Here is a 17001-nt window from a genome sequence, read left to right as displayed (position 1 = left end):
AAATGAAGTCAAGCTGTAGCTCAGTTGGTAGAGTGTCTGCCTGACACTTATGAAGCCCTGGGTTCAAGCCCCAGCACCCCATAAGCAAAGTGTGGTGGCCTGTGACTGTGGTCCTGGTGCTCAGGAGGTGAAAAGTTTACAGTGAGTTCAAAAACCCCCTGAAATACATGAGAACTTGTCTTTGAAAAAACAAAAAATAGCCCAAAGTAAATGAGCTATGAATCTGCACCATTCTAATTCCACAAACAGGAAGTTCTAACAGTCAGCTTTATGGAATCTTTGTTCTAGAATTTCTGATCACACCGGCCTGTGCCACCACCAGGCCCAGCTATTATCACAACTTAAGAAATCATGACGACCACCCCAGCCTTCAGCAATCACCACCCAGACCAGTCAACAGACATCAACACTGGGCAAGACCCTCCCACAGCAAAAAGGTTGAGGCTTGTTGAAGGGGTAGGGTATGGTTAGCATGCTTTAGTAATAAAAATTTTAAATTAAGGGGCTGGAGAGATGGCTCAGCAGTTAAGAACACTGGTTGTTCTTGCAGAAGACCCGGGTTCACATCCCAGCACCCACATGGCAGCTAACAACTGTCTGTAACTCCAGTTCCAGGGGATCTGACAGCCTCCAAGGGCATCGCATGACACGGGTGCACTTATCTACACACAGGCAATACACACATATACATAAAGTAAAAATAATAAAATATCTTAAATTTTTTAAAATTAAGGCACATAATGGGTGCTTTTAGTCATACTTTACTGCATACTTAACGAACTACTAGTGTGGGTGTGATTTTTGTATGCTCTAGGAAAAGAACAAAAGTTTCTATGATTCACACCATTGGGTTTTTTGCTTCATGGCGATGGTCAGGCACCACAGTATCACCAAGGTATGCCCACCTTTCCACCACAGATCCTGGTTCAGGGGGACTGGGCCAGCACCTCTCTGCCTGCACCCAGGGCTGACCTGACATGTAGCAGGTACTCAAATGTTTTTTGTTTTGTTTTGTTTCAAATGATCAAACCAACCCTCAAATGATCAGAGGAACAAAGGTTTACTGCACCTTGCCTGACAGATGGGAAGGATCCAGTCCGGAGCGCAGGTGAACAGTCCAGCCTGCAGAGGGCACCAATCTGCTTTCTAATCTCCCCATGGAAGCCGGGGAGCACGGATGGACCTGCTGTCAGTCAGACAGGTGCTGGCTGCTCAGTGGACATTTCGCTGCGCTGAAGATGAAGTAGGAGTTCCGATGCATAAAACCCGAGCGCGCTCCCCTCACACTAGCAACGGGTCTCACATCCCCTACCTTGCCATGAACAGAGCTGTGACTGAAGCAACCAGTGTCGGGTGGGGAGACAGAGAGCCAGGGTCGGAGGCAGAGAGGCAGGCTGATCAGTGCTGAACGTCAGTGCTCTTGGAGATGCAAAGGAAAGTTCCTCCTATGTCTCCAAGCTACTTTCTCCTTTCTCTAGCTCGCTCTTCTAGGGAAGAAGAAAATTTAAATCTCGGCTGGCCAGCACCCACAAGAGAAGCAAAGGGAGAGAATTTTCTGCCTTTCCTGTGAGCAGCAGATTCCCTCCTAGACCCTGCAGGAGCCCCAGCTGGCGCTGGCCTTGCAGCTGGCCATGAACTCTTCGTGCTGCTCCCTGTTCGCTCACCCGATGTTGCCTAACCACACGGAGCACCCTGCCGTCCCTCTGAGCAACCGGAGCGGCAGTGGGTTCTGTGAGCAAGTCTTCATCAAGCCGGAGGTCTTCCTGGCACTGGGCATCGTCAGCCTGCTGGAAAATGTCCTGGTCATCTTGGCTGTGGCCAGGAACGGCAACCTGCACTCCCCCATGTACTTCTTCCTGTGCAGCCTGGCCACTGCCGACATGCTGGTGAGCGTGTCCAACGCCCTGGAGACCATCATGATCGCCGTTGTCAACAGCGACTCCTTGACCTTGGAGGACCAGTTCATCCAGCACATGGACACCATCTTCGACTCCATGATCTGCATCTCCCTAGTGGCCTCCATCTGCAACCTCCTGGCCATTGCTGTGGACAGGTATGTCACCATCTTCTACGCCCTCCGCTACCACAGCATCATGACAGTGAGGAAGGCCCTGGCCTTGATTGTGGCCATCTGGGTCTGCTGTGGTGTTTGTGGTGTGGTGTTTATTGTCTACTCCGAGAGCAAGATGGTCATCGTGTGCCTCATCGTCATGTTCTTCACCATGGTGCTCCTCATGGGCACCCTGTACGTGCACATGTTCCTCTTCGCCCGGCTGCATGTTCAGCGCATCGCCGCCCTGCCCCCCGCAGATGGCGTGGCCCCACAGCAGCACTCCTGCATGAAGGGGGCTGTCACCATCACCATCCTGCTGGGGGTGTTCATCTTCTGCTGGGCCCCCTTCTTCCTCCACCTGATCCTCATCATCACCTGCCCCACCAACCCTTACTGCATCTGCTACACAGCACACTTCAATACCTACCTGGTCCTGATCATGTGCAATTCTGTCATCGACCCCCTCATCTACGCCTTCCGCAGCCTGGAGCTGCGCAACACCTTCAAGGAGATTCTCTGTGGCTGCAACGGCATGAACTTGGGCTAGGGCTGTGCAAGTGATCCACATCCAACCAAGGGGCGAGAGAAAAAGCAACACTCGGAAGAGATGTAAGTAAGGGTGTTAACAGCCATGGCTGTACTTGGCTTTGCCTTTAGGCTGAAGACCCTTTTCAAAGGGGAGATGGCAGAGAACAGGCTCTCTGGGTGGATCTTCTCGTGGGTAAGTCAAAGTGATCTCCCACATGGTTCCTGGAGAAAGTGGTGAAGGCTGTGCTTGGTGCTGTCCTTCCCAGGTACCAGGGCTTGTAATGCCTGCCTGTCCATTCACTTTATATGCATAACTCTGTGCTTCACGCCAACTAGACTGGAGGGCTCCCGTGAACAGCAAACATGGTTCAGATGTCCAGCACGCAAACCTGCTAACAGCTGCCACCCCGAGCTGTCCACTATTCGGGGAGCTTTGCACTACTCTGTGAGACACTGAGTTTCCACCCATGGGTTTACAGCCCTGTAATATATTCTCTTCCCCTTTTTACCCTCACATCCATGCCGGCCTCCCCCTGCAAATAAATAAATAGCCTAGAGATGTGAACCACGTCTCTCTGAGCTGCTGTGGTAGTGGTGGTTAGGGTAACGAGGGCTTCGCTCGTTAAATCTAAACTTTGAAACCTAATGGAAGAAAAGTGCCGGGAAGAGTAAGCCGTGCGTGGTCTTGAATTTTGGTCATTTCTAGGTGTGTGTTACTCTTTGTAAAAAGAAACAAAGCGGAGTTTTCCTACTATCCCTTTTCTGTCTTTGAAACAAGGAGGAGCTGTAGGTGGGAGGGTGTTTTTTTCACAAGAAATCACCTCATTGTCATTGATAATTTGAGCAGCTGGAACAGCTTCAAGCCTGCACCAGAGCTTTTTCCCTCTGATCGCTGTGCATCTATCTCGTGGCTAATTCAACGTTATCTCTGAAAGAATGAAACTTGTTCTGACTCTTTGCCCCTTTTGTCCACATGGTGTTGAAGTGCAATGATCCCATTAGCAATGTCTGTACCTTGTAAATAAAGCAGAGCACTCCCCTGACCACAGGGTGAGATCTACAGGCATGCTGTGTACTGCTGTATGCTGCAGGAATCGGCCAGCTTACTTCTTACCCGGGACAACTTCAGTCAGTCAGTGGCACACTCTCCTCTCATGATTCTTCAGCTGTGTTTTGATACGCAACAATGTGTTTTCCTGCTCTCAAATAAATACGGGGGAGTGCTTGAAATTTTTTTCTGCTAACACAAGCAGAAATTACTTGTTTCTTGCTTTGGTTGTAATGTTTGGAAATAATAAAAGCTTTTGTGATTGCTAAGCACGTGTGGTATTTCAGTACGCCCCTGAAGCCATCCTGTGGCTCCCACACACAGCCACAGTATGTTACACTGTAGTCCAGGATCTATTTTGTAAATCGTATTAAATAAAGGTCCCATTGGTCAGAAAGCTAGTCTTTTCTAGTACAATCCTTTCAGCCAAACAACAAAACTCTCCTGTCTAGTTTCCCAAACTACCAGGCTTCTAACACCTCAGCCACTCCTTGCTATTTTAATCAAGGCACTAAATAAAAGGAATTATCAGTTGGCACTCAGCATGTGAATGTGGGAAACAGGAAATCAGATTCATTGAAAACTATAGCAACAGCTATAGGAGTCAGAATGCCCTTGTCCTATGGAAACAAGATAAAAATAACATTTTTCTTCTTTCCTATCGGTTCTCACCTCCTTACATCTTACAGTCGGTAAGCCTCTGAGATAGAGGTGTCATTTTAGAGATGAATATGTGTAGCCCATTGGCTTTGAGGACTGGGAGAATGCCTGGCTGGTCAGGCTGCAGTGGGTCCTGCATCCCCATGCTGATGTCTTTTGGGCCCAGCATGCCATCTCCCACAATGGAATTGGACTCAGCACTCACTGTGAGCATTAGTTCCCAGGGGTGCATTCAGACAGGAGAACCCAAGCATCACATGGTCTCTTCCTCATTGTGGACTCCGGTTCAGTGGATCTGAGTTAGGTCCTGAGACGAGGCTCGGTATTTCTGACTCCCCCCGGGATGCCAGCTGCTGATGTGAGAGCCTCATTTTAAATGGAGACAAACCTGACACAGGCCCCGAGTGTGTAAGTCTGCAGAGACTACTGACCTGTGCCAAGAGCTGGGGAAGTTCTACAAGCATTTGCTGCTTGGACCCTTATGATGCCCTATGTGACAGATACTGTTATTATCCTTCTGTCACAGGTGAGCTCTCTGAACTCCAGGCTAAAGTACAGGGCAATTCAGCTGCCAAATGCAGGCCTGCAGAGTCCATCTCAGGCTGCGCATCCCACATCCCTAATCAGTCCTGTAGCGGTTTGAATACAAAATGTCCCCCACAGGCTCATATATTTGGACACTTTCTCCCAGTCAGTGGTGCTGCTTTGGAAAGCTGTAGAACCTTTGCACAGTGGGGCCTTCCTGGAGGCAGTGGGTCACTGAAGGTGGGTCTTGAGATTTTGAAGCCCAGCCCTACTTCCTGCTTGCTTTCTGCTTCCTGACCATGGACACAACATAACAGCCACCTCACTCCCGCCACAGTGACACAAGATAACAGTCACCTCACTCCCCCCACAGTGACACAGTGTAACAGTCACCTCACTCCCCCCACAGTGACACAGTATAACAGCCACCTCACTCCCCCCACAGTGACACAGTGTAACAGTCACCTCACTCCCCCCACAGTGACACAGTGTAATAGTCACCTCACTCCCCACCGTGACACAGTGTAATAGTCACCTCACTCCCCACCGTGACACAGTGTAATAGTCACCTCACTCCCCACCGTGACACAGTGTAATAGTCACCTCACTCCCCACCGTGACACAGTGTAATAGTCACCTCACTCCCCACCGTGACACAGTGTAATAGTCACCTCACTCCCCACCGTGACACAGTGTAATAGTCACCTCACTCCCCACCGTGACACAGTGTAATAGTCACCTCACTCCCCACCGTGACACAGTGTAATAGTCACCTCACTCCCCACCGTGACACAGTGTAATAGTCACCTCACTCCCCACCGTGACACAGTGTAATAGTCACCTCACTCCCCACCGTGACACAGTGTAATAGTCACCTCACTCCCCACCGTGACACAGTGTAATAGTCCCCTCACTCCCCCACAGAGACACAAGGTAACAGGCACCTCACTCCCCCCCAGTGACACAGTGTAACAGTCACCTCACTCCCCCACAGTGACACAGTGTAATAGTCACCTCACTCCCCCCACGGTGACACAGTGTAACAGCCACCTCACTCCCCCACAGTGACACAGTGTAACAGTCTCCTCACTCCCCCACAGCGACACAGTGTAACAGTCTCCTCACTCCCCCACAGCGACACAGTGTAACAGTCTCCTCACTCCCCCACAGCGACACAGTGTAACAGTCTCCTCACTCCCCCACAGCGACACAGTGTAACAGTCTCCTCACTCCCCCACAGCGACACAGTGTAACAGTCTCCTCACTCCCCCACAGCGACACAGTGTAACAGTCTCCTCACTCCCCCACAGCGACACAGTGTAACAGTCTCCTCACTCCCCCACAGCGACACAGTGTAACAGTCTCCTCACTCCCCCACAGCGACACAGTGTAACAGTCTCCTCACTCCCCCACAGCGACACAGTGTAACAGTCTCCTCACTCCCCCACAGCGACACAGTGTAACAGTCTCCTCACTCCCCCACAGCGACACAGTGTAACAGTCTCCTCACTCCCCCACAGCGACACAGTGTAACAGTCTCCTCACTCCCCCACAGCGACACAGTGTAACAGTCTCCTCACTCCCCCACAGCGACACAGTGTAACAGTCTCCTCACTCCCCCACAGCGACACAGTGTAACAGTCTCCTCACTCCCCCACAGCGACACAGTGTAACAGTCTCCTCACTCCCCCACAGCGACACAGTGTAACAGTCTCCTCACTCCCCCACAGCGACACAGTGTAACAGTCTCCTCACTCCCCCACAGCGACACAGTGTAACAGTCTCCTCACTCCCCCACAGCGACACAGTGTAACAGTCTCCTCACTCCCCCACAGCGACACAGTGTAACAGTCTCCTCACTCCCCCACAGCGACACAGTGTAACAGTCTCCTCACTCCCCCACAGCGACACAGTGTAACAGTCTCCTCACTCCCCCACAGCGACACAGTGTAACAGTCTCCTCACTCCCCCACAGCGACACAGTGTAACAGTCTCCTCACTCCCCCACAGCGACACAGTGTAACAGTCTCCTCACTCCCCCACAGCGACACAGTGTAACAGTCTCCTCACTCCCCCACAGCGACACAGTGTAACAGTCTCCTCACTCCCCCACAGCGACACAGTGTAACAGTCTCCTCACTCCCCCACAGCGACACAGTGTAACAGTCTCCTCACTCCCCCACAGCGACACAGTGTAACAGTCTCCTCACTCCCCCACAGCGACACAGTGTAACAGTCTCCTCACTCCCCCACAGAGACACAAGGTAACAGCCACCTCACTCCCCCCACAGTGACACAGTGTAACAGCCACCTCACTCCCCCCACAGTGACATCCACCATGGCAGATCTTATCCCCTCTGAGTAAAAATATTTCCTTCTTCACATAAATTTCTTCTTCTCAGGTATTTGGTCACCGCAATGAGAAAAGTAATTCACACGGGGACACAGTCCCCTCTCACACAAAAGCAGGACAGATACTGTTACTATCCTTATGTCACAGGTGAGACCCAGTGATGTCAAGGGAGCGCGCTGGTCTGGGGAGAGGCTCCGGTGCATGTTCCCAAGCTCAATGAGCTTCCAGAAAGGCATATTAAAGTCAAGAGGCACAACTAATCATTTCTCTATAATTTCCCAAAGACTGTTGTAGCCACAGGAAGCACAGCAGAGATGAGTGGGGGTCAACAAAAGCTTTCCCTGCCTCCTATGCTTCAGGAAACCAATGGGAAAGTGGGGACACCACTGCCTCCTTCTGCAACACTTGTCAGAGCCTCATGAGGGAACCCATGGGCCACTGAGAGTCAGGTGGGAAGATCTTTCCTCCCCCTAGAGAGCTGACTCTCCCTCCTCCCTCTCTCCCTCCCTCCCCCCTGAGCACAGAGCTCAGACACAGCAGCTTGCAACCAGCACCTCAGGTCCTGAGAATCCCCTTTGGAATTCCCTCCCTCCCCTCCTCCCTCCCTCCCTCCCCCCTGAGCACAGAGCTCAGACATTGCAGCTTGCAACCAGCACCTCAGGTCCTGAGAATCCCCTTTGGAATTCCCTCCCCCCCCTCCTCCCTCCCTCCCTCCCCCCTGAGCACAGAGCTCAGACATTGCAGCTTGCAACCAGCACCTCAGGTCCGAGATTCCCCTTTGGAATTCCCTCCCTCCCCCCCTCCCTCCCTTTTTTCCTCCTCTCTCCCCGCCAACAAAAGGCAACAGAAATCTTTTAATTCAGAAAACAAAAGCACACTAAGATTTTAATTCTTTGGTTATAAGTACCACTTTTCAAATTTAACCGGATCTTTTGAGGTTAAACTTCCTGTCTTTCTTACAAGGGTTTAGGGTTTTCGCCCTTTTAGGCTGAGAACATTTTTACCCGCCCTCACCTCCAGTAAAATCCATTCTCCACACAGTAGTCATGCAGTTGTTTAAAAATAAAAGGCAAGGGATACCGCACCCATACTGAACACTCCGGGTTCCCCAGTGCTTTCTGAATAAAATCCCAGATCCTCACCCAGAACTACAAAGTTCTAATGGCTTCACCAGCCCTCAAGTTATCTTCCCTCCTCCTTGTTCCCAAGGCTCTTCCATGCCCCAGGGCCTTTGTTCCTGCTGGTACCTGTACCTGAAGCCTCTTACCCAGGTGTACCTGAGACTGGCTCCTTCTTATCACTCAGGTCCCATCACCCTGTAAGAAGAGAGACTTCCCTGACTGGGACTCAAACCTGGGCGATGGTGAGGGCACCAGGGACTATCTCCATCCTCACTCTGTTGTCACATCTGTGAACACAAAAGCATAACTCTGAACTTCAAAGGGCATAAGAGAAAGTTTATTCTGGAGCCAAATATGAGTGATCGTGGTCCAGGAACGCAGATTCAGATCACCCCAAATTCCATGTTCCAGCGTGGAAGCAGCTTCATGAAGTTTATATAGTAACAGAACAAAGGAAAGTCATAAATCAAGACACTTTTTAAATACATTGGTGGAAGCACTAAGTAAGTGGATACAACAAAAGAGAGGTCACAGCTTTGTGTCTCAGATGCCGTGTGATGGCATTCTTAGCCTTAGTTTGTTAAATTAATACATTCTTTTAGTAATAAGAATATTAAGCCAGAAACCAAAGCAGGCTAGGAGTGGCTATTTACAGCTAAATGTGGCCCTAGATAAATTGCGAACAGGCTCCTAGGCTCCAGATCTGCAACATTCTAAACTCCCCCCAGTCACTGAAGGGCTAATCAGTTGGTCAGCCTTGCAGGAAGTTCGGTCCAAGATGCAGGGTTTTCTGGGAACTTTTCCATTCACACATCTTATACTGTATGGTTTTGTTCATTTGATTCTTACCAGTCTCTCCGCTGGAAAGCAATTTAAGTATATTAAACTAGACAGTTCGGGAAATGTCCAAAGGACTAGAGAGCTGGTTCAGTGATTAAGGGCACTGACTGCTCCTGCAGAGGACCTGAGTTTGTTTCCCAGCATCCACGTGGCAGCTAACAGCCATCCATAACTCCAGTTTCAAGAGATCCAATGCCCTTTTCTGGCCTCTGCAGGCTTTGCACAACACAGTACGTTTACATACAAGCAGGCAAAACACACACATATAAAATAAAAATAAATAAATCAAAAAAAAAAGTTTTTTTAAGAAAATGTCCAAAGAATAAGTGACTGTTAACACACCTAAATAATGTGTTCAAGTCAGGCCAAGAGAATATAATACACCAGGGGTTTTCACACTTTTTTGGTAAATATATTAGCTATTTTTGCTCACTAGCCAGCCAGTCTAGCCAAATTGGCAAGCTCTAGGTAGAAGTGGGAGACCCTGTCTCAAGAAACAAAGTGGAGAGTGACTGAGGAAGACACCCAAGGCTGACCACTGGCCTTCACATGCGTACACACACATGCACCTACATGAGCACACACACACACACACACACACAGACACACACACACACGTGAGAGACAGACAGAGATGCCACGTTCAGCCCTGGGAGAGGCACTCCCAGGACTTGTGGCTGTGTGCCTGACATGTCTTCACTGACCCTATCATCCTCTAGAGCAGCTGTATGGAGGCATCCCACTGGGGTTCCTCAGCTTCAGTGCCACATCAATCTGGAGCCACATCCGTCTCTGCATCCTGTGCATCCTGTGCAAGGCAGAGTGTGGAACATCCCTGACCTCTGCTCCTAGATGCCGAGAACACCGCAACATAAGACAGCAATGGCTCCAGACACTGCCAAACGCCCTCTGCGAGGCGAGGTTGCCTGCAGTTGAGAGTCACCACCTGATCCTCTGGTATTAGTTCCTCTGGTATTAGATCCTCTGGTATTAGGTCCTGAGACTGCACCACATAGGGGTCTAGTTCTGCGCATGCTGCTAAGGTGACATGTGGATGCCTGCCACTTCTCCTGGAAAAGGGTGCTGCTGGTCTTGGTCAAGTAACCCATTCATTATAGAGAACCAGTGTCGGGTGGGTGTGTCACCTTAACATGGAGCCATTGTCCCCAGCCGTCTGGGACAGGCCGAAGGGCCTCAGCGGAGCTCTGCAGCCCCTGCATGCCTCTCTGCCAGGGAACTCAGCCCACTGATAAACCTTTCTGTTAGCTTCTCTCTTTTCTGAAAGACTCTAAAGCTAAGCTGGATTGACACAGCACTGAAAATTCAACAAATGTGAGCACAGAGCTCAGACACAGCAGTTTGCAACCAACACCTCAGTTCCCAGAATCCCCTTTGGAATTCAGTTCCCAGTCTCTGAACTCACACAGACCGTGTGAGTTCTCTATCTTCCCACAGCTGTGTGGTCATCACTGAAGTTCCGCTTTCTTTTCTGTAAAATGGGATGATTTACTTTTTTCAGTGATGGTTCAATGCCAGCTTTAAAAAAAAGAACCAAGCAAGGGCTGAGCTGGATCAGGGGTGGAGCACTTGTCTAACAGGAAGACTCTTCATGGGTTCCATCCCCAGCACCAAGAAAACAAAGCCCAGAGCAGGGCGGAGGAGCTGGCTCAGGTGGTTAAGGGCCGACCACACAAGCACAAGCACCTCCTTCCAGTCCCCAGACTCCTGCAGAAATGCTGGGTGTGGTAGCATGTGCTGTACTCCCAGTGATGAGGAGACATGACAGGCAGAAATGCTGTCCAGCCGGCCCAGCTGAATTGCTGAGCCCCTGGCCAGTGAGAAATCCCATCACAAAAAAACGAAGTTGGGGGTTTGAAGAGAGGGTTCAGTGGTTAAGGGCACTCTCGCAGAAGACCCAAGTTTGATTCCCAGCACCCACATGGAGGCTAACAACCATCTATAACTCCAGTTCCAAGGGATCCGACAGCCTCTTCTGACCTCCACAGGCATTGCATGACACAGGTGCATTTATACATGTAGGCAATACACTCATACACATGAAATAAAAATAATAATAATAATAATTTTTTTTTATCTTTTTGAGACAGGGTCTCCCTGTAGCCCCAGCTGTCCTGGATTCACTATGGAGACAAGGCTGACCTCAAACTCACAGAGGTCTGCCTGCCTCTGCCTCCCAAGTGCTGGGATTAAAGGTGTGCGCCACCACGCCTGCCTGGCAATAAGACTTTTTAAAAAGTCAGTAGTGACTGAAGAGCAACGCCGAAGATGGATCTCTGCCCTCCTTATGCACATATGTACACACATGTCCACAGGTGCCTGGACACATATGCACACACATGCACACACACGTACACACACATGCACACACACATGCAAAGGAAGATAAACGTGAAAAGAGTCTTCAGAGTAGTCAGTGCATAATAAATGCACACTAACCTTATCCAGCAGCTTATAAGCAGATGCATGAGCCTCCTCTCCTGGTGGCCAGGGTCTCTGAAGGGAACAACCTCAGCGTTGACCCTCCGCACCAAGAAAGGCCACGCAGTGTGTTCTCAGAGCCAAGGAAGCCTGCAGTACTGAATTATGCTTTACTTAATGTTTTTTTGACGCACGGTTAAACCATGTATTTCTGGCTGGCCTGGAACTCACTATGTAGACCAGGCTGCTCTCAAAATCATAGGAAACCACCCACCTCTGCTTCTGGAGTGCTGGAGTTAAAGGTGCGCGCCACTAAACTACAGCCTGTGGTTTGTTTTATCACCAAATTCTTATGCACTTGTCATAAAGGGAGATGGGGTATTGCTAACAGTCTGTGACCCATTTGTGAGCGCTCACTAAGTTTTAGTTGTGCGCATTTTTTTAAAAAAATCATTACGTTTTACTCCCGACAGCTGGGAAGTTCATTATGAACTCATAGCAACAGTGTTAATTTGCACAAGCTCAAGCCAGACAAAATCCCAGCATAAAGTGGGGAAGTGGGGAAAAGCCCCAACCTTAGCCAAGGAACTATTGGCAACAATAACTGCTGGGAGAGGGAGAGTCAATTTTCTTTAAGGTTGTGATGCTAGCTAGATCAACCAGGCTGCAGTGGATGGACCCACACCAAAGGACCTTTGGGGACACAAATCTGACTCAATAGGCCTTTATATATGGCAGAGCACATGAAATCCAGAGGGGAACTGAAGAGGGGCTGAGAGAGAGGAGGGAGTCTAAATATGATCAAAATACAGCTTATGAAATTTGTAAAAATTCAACTAAGTTAACTTTAATTTGTTTACGTCACAGGGTGGAGGGCATGGCACATGTGTGAGACTGAGGCAGGCTAGAAAAACAGGGAAGAGTAAAGAGAGACGCCAAGGGAAAGAAGGCCTTTACCCTACAATGCAGCTGATGTTATCTGCTGGATAGGGACCAAGAATTTTGACATAGCTAACAAAAACTGACTGTGAAGACTGCTTGCCTAGAGATAATATTCTCTTTAAAATTTTTTACAATTAATCTGTGTGTGCGTGTGTGTGTGTGTGTGCACGCATGCTTACATGACAAATGTGTGGTAGTCACAGGACAACTTACAGACTTGCAGGAGTCAGTTCTCTCCTACCACATGGGTCCTGGGGATCGAACTCAGGCCATTAGAATCGGCAGCAAGCACCTTTACCCACTGAGCCATCTCACTGGCCCCTAGGCGTGCACTTTCCATTGAAGTGAAACGGACACAGAAAAGTTCTGATGATGCTTCCTCTCTGCCATCCTGTTCCCAGGGTCACACCACAGCTGTGTCTGGTTCCTCGGAGCTGCCAGCCAAGTGCGACAGGAGCTGCTGCTCAGGGCAAAGCCCACTTCCCATCAAATGCTGCACCACCAGCGCAGCGTTCTGAGCACTGTGGAGCAGAGGCCCATGGTCCTTCCAGGCCCCCACTTTGCTTTTCTTGTCTTTCCTGTTTGATCCACGAGTCCCTGGTGTGAATCTTTGAGAGACTGTCAAACTCTTCTCAACATATAAGGGAACACAAGAGCCATGCCACAGATGGTCCTTAGGGACATGTACCACAGGAGTGGCTCTGAAGGATTCTGTTTATCTTAGGAAAAGAGAAGCTGCTCTTCACCTCCCAAAAAAGATGAGAGTGTTGAATAACAGGAAACTGGGAGCTGAGATTGAGAAGAGCTGGGAACCAGGCCTAGCTCTGGGCCCATGCAATAGGAGCAAGTGTCTTGTTGGGTCATCTTCAGGACTGGCAGAGCCAGATGTGATGGATGGCTTTCAACCCTTGTCCTTTCCCTACTTCAGGGGACCCAGACACCCCCTAAACACACACACACACACACACACAACTGGCCCCAAGGCACTTGCCTGATCTGTGACAGAGCTGTCCATCTTTCCTCCAGAGCAGCTACATCTATGAGCCGAGGCTGCACAGAGACCCCGGAATGCCTGTACTGAATAGCACTTGGGAGACTGAAGGAGATCATAAGATGGTTTCTGACATGTATCATACAAGTTTACAACTCACTACAGCAGATGATCCACGACTTGTGGTCTGCCATCTTGTTATACCAAGATAAAAATGCAGGTTAAGCTGGGCATGGTGGTGTCTATAATCCCAGCAGCTGGGAAGCTGAGGAAGGAGGACCATGAACCTGAGGCCAGCCTGGGCTACAAAATGAGAGTCTATCTCAAAAAAAAACAAACAAGCAGAAACAGAGAGGCCTTCCCTGCCAGGCCGCTGATTATCAAGTTACATGGGACTCTTGCGTGGGGGGGTTGTGAGGCTCATTTGTCTGAGGATGTAGCCAACATCCAATATCCAAGGAGACAGGCAAGAGAAGAGAAGCTCCCATTTGATGCCAGGATCCAGCTGTGCCTGCAGCCAACATTGATCCTACATTGTATTAGCAAGCTAGTCAATGTTGGTCATCTGTAAAAAGTAGCATCTGGACATTTCCACATTTCCAGAGCCAAGTACATTTATTTAAAGGCAGAGTCAAGATGGGATGGGTGGGGAGAACCAGATGGAAAGATAGAAGATTAGCTGTGCATGAGAAGATAGATTAGCTGTGCGTGAGACGATCAAAGTGACCAGGTACCAGGGAGCCAGCTCCAGTTTGGTTTGTATAGGGAATTAATACATTTGAAGAACGAATTAGCTGTCAGCAAACCACTGCAGTAGATGGCCCAGGTGACCTCAGTAGATGGCCCAGGTCACAGCAGTACATGACCAAAGTGACTTATGATCTATTGTCCTGTTAGACCAAGAGTGAAAATGGAAAGAGCCAGCAAAAGTCACTCTTGAAAAGCACAAGCCCATCTAGAGTGAGCTCCACTGTCCTCTTACATGTCTGTTTCTCCCTCACTTTAGTCTGTGCTTAAATGTATTAAAACCCTTTCTTGGAGCTGGAGAGATAGCTCAGTGGTTAAGAGTATTTGCTGCTCTTCCAGAAGACTAGAGTTCGGTTCCCAGCACCCACTTCAGGCAGCTCACAACCACCTGTATGTAGCTCCAGCTCCAAGAGATTCGGCACCCTCTTTCTGGCCTCTGGGAGTACTGCACTCACAGGTGCTTATAAACACACACACACACAAATAAAAACTTTTTAAATTTTTCTTAATTTTTAATTTGTATGCATGTATTGTCTACATGTAGGTAAGTGCACCCATGTTGTGCAATGCCCACAGAGGACAGAAGAGGCTGTCGGATCCCCTGGAACTGGAGTTACGGACAGTTGTTAGCTGCCATGTGGGTGCTGGGATTTGAACCTGGTCTATCTGCAAGAACAACCAGTGTTCTTAACCTCTGAGCCATCTCTCCAGCCCCAAATTTTTCTTAATAAACTTCCACCTTTACGTCATCCTGACTCATCCTCAAGAATTCTTTTCTGTGGCATTAAGAATCCCACCTTCACCTGAGTGGCAGTCTCTGAAGAGAACCTGGATTGCCGTAGGAAACAGCATGTAGCTGTGGTTCCTACCTGCTGCTGACATTAATGTCCTTACTCTTACCTGATCAACTTATTTTTAGTAAGTGAGATCATAAGAGCTTCCTGGGGTGCCTTGTACAGCTTTGCAGACTAGTAAGATAAAAACATACGTCAAACCAAGTGGTACATGCCTAGTATTCAGAAAGCTGAGATAGGAGGATCCCTATGAGCTCAAGACCAGCCTGGGCTACACAGTGAGCTCAAGGCCAGCCTGGGCTGCATAGTGAGTGCCAGGCCTGCCTGGGCTGAAATGAGACTCTATTTCAGAAACAACAAAATAACAAAAACAAATCAAATGTGTTATGAAATCTCTGCTATACATAGGTCACAAGGAAGTTAAGATGTGTTTGACCATAAACAAAATTTCATTGTTCTTGACAGTGACAGAAATTACAGATTTATAGTTAAGAAAGAAGTAAAATTCAAGTCAAAAGTTGCATATGGCCTTAAGCATCATTCAGTACTATTTTAACATACTTATTTGAGGCAGGACATTGTAGTTCATGCCTGTAATCTCAGCACTTATGGGCTGAAGAAGCAGGAGCCACATGAGTTCAAGGACATCATGGGCTAGAGTGAGACCCTGCCTCAGAACACAAATAAAAAGGAATGGGGACAGAGCTCCATTGGTAAAGTGTTTGCCTAGCATGCAAAACACCTATGCCTAGCACTGCATAAAAAAATTAAGAAGGCAAAGCTGGGCATGGTTGTTAACCGTCTGTGGGTGCTTAGAATCAAGCCCGTATCCTCTGCAGCCAGGGCTCCAACTGCTAAGCCATCTCTCCAGCCCCACATGTCAAAATTCTCAACCTTCAGCTAGTAAAAGACTGCAAAAGATTTTTGGGTATTCCCTTCCCTTCCCAGGTCCCTTTAATCTTCCCTACCTCTCTACCTCCCTGTGTTCTCCAGGCAGCTGAATCTCTAGAGCAAAGTGGTTCTGTTGGCTGGAGCTCAGGAACCTTGGCAGATGGTTGCATCTCCAGGGCCTGTGAGCTGATGTCTGCAGTTATGGGGTCATGAGGGTGCATCAGAGGCTACCTCGGGCAGAAGGGAGACATGATGAGGGGCCTCTTTGCATATGAACAAAAGAAAACCTTTCTCGCCATAAACTCTCCAGTGAAATTCACACTAGTGCTTAGAGCAATGGACTCAGTCTTTGGGGAACAAGAACTTTGGCTTCAAAGTTGGCCCCCAGTACTCACAAGAGGAACCCAGAAAGCCTGTGCCTCTTCTCATTGCTGTGGCCAAGCAGCTGATACGAAGCAACTTACAGGATTTACTTTGGCTTCTGGTTTAAGGGGATACGGTCCTCTTACCATTGTAGTTGTCCACTCCACACAATGTAGAATCAATTGGGAAGGAGTCAATTGATGAGGGATTGGCTAGATCAGGTTGACCTGTGGGCACATCTTTGGGGGACAGTCTCAATTGTGTTCATTGATATGGGAATATGCAGCCTAAAAGCGGGTGGCACCCTTCCCTGGGTTTGGGTGATAGAATGAGCTGAGCACACATGCATTTATTCTTGTGACTAGCAAGTTCCTACTACCTTGACATCCCCACAGTATTGAGACCTGGTATTGTACGCTGAAGAAATCCTTTCCTCCCTTAAAGTTGTTTTTATCGGTGTCTTACCACAGTAACAGCAAACAGAACAAGTGCGTATTGGTGAGGAAGGAGGGGTAATGGGGGGGCCCTGTGGCAGTGGGCATGTGAGACTGCCAGCTCACATTTCAGCAGATAGGGACACAGAGAGACCACAGGAAGTAGGGTGGGGAAAGAAATCTCAAGGCCCATACCCTGTAACTCACTTCCTCCAGCTAGTTTTGCCTCCAAAAAATTCTACAACCTCCCCAAACAGCACCATCAACTTAGA

The 17001-nt window shown here is 48.9% G+C and overlaps 1 protein-coding gene across 1 annotated transcript; it reads left to right on the top strand.

Moving 5' to 3' along the window:
- Window positions 1-1527: 1527 nt before the first annotated feature.
- On the top strand, window positions 1528-2643 carry Mc3r (melanocortin 3 receptor). The gene has a single exon (XM_008835130.1). The coding sequence runs from the start codon at window positions 1632-1634 to the stop codon at window positions 2598-2600; it is 969 nt and encodes a 322-aa protein (XP_008833352.1). The 5' UTR covers window positions 1528-1631; the 3' UTR covers window positions 2601-2643.
- Window positions 2644-17001: the final 14358 nt, after the last annotated feature.

This window comes from Nannospalax galili, unplaced genomic scaffold, assembly GCF_000622305.1.
Source record: "Nannospalax galili isolate Female #2095 unplaced genomic scaffold, S.galili_v1.0 scaffold596, whole genome shotgun sequence".
Lineage (NCBI taxonomy): Eukaryota > Metazoa > Chordata > Mammalia > Rodentia > Spalacidae > Nannospalax > Nannospalax galili.
This window is presented reverse-complemented; position numbering and strand designations above follow the sequence as displayed.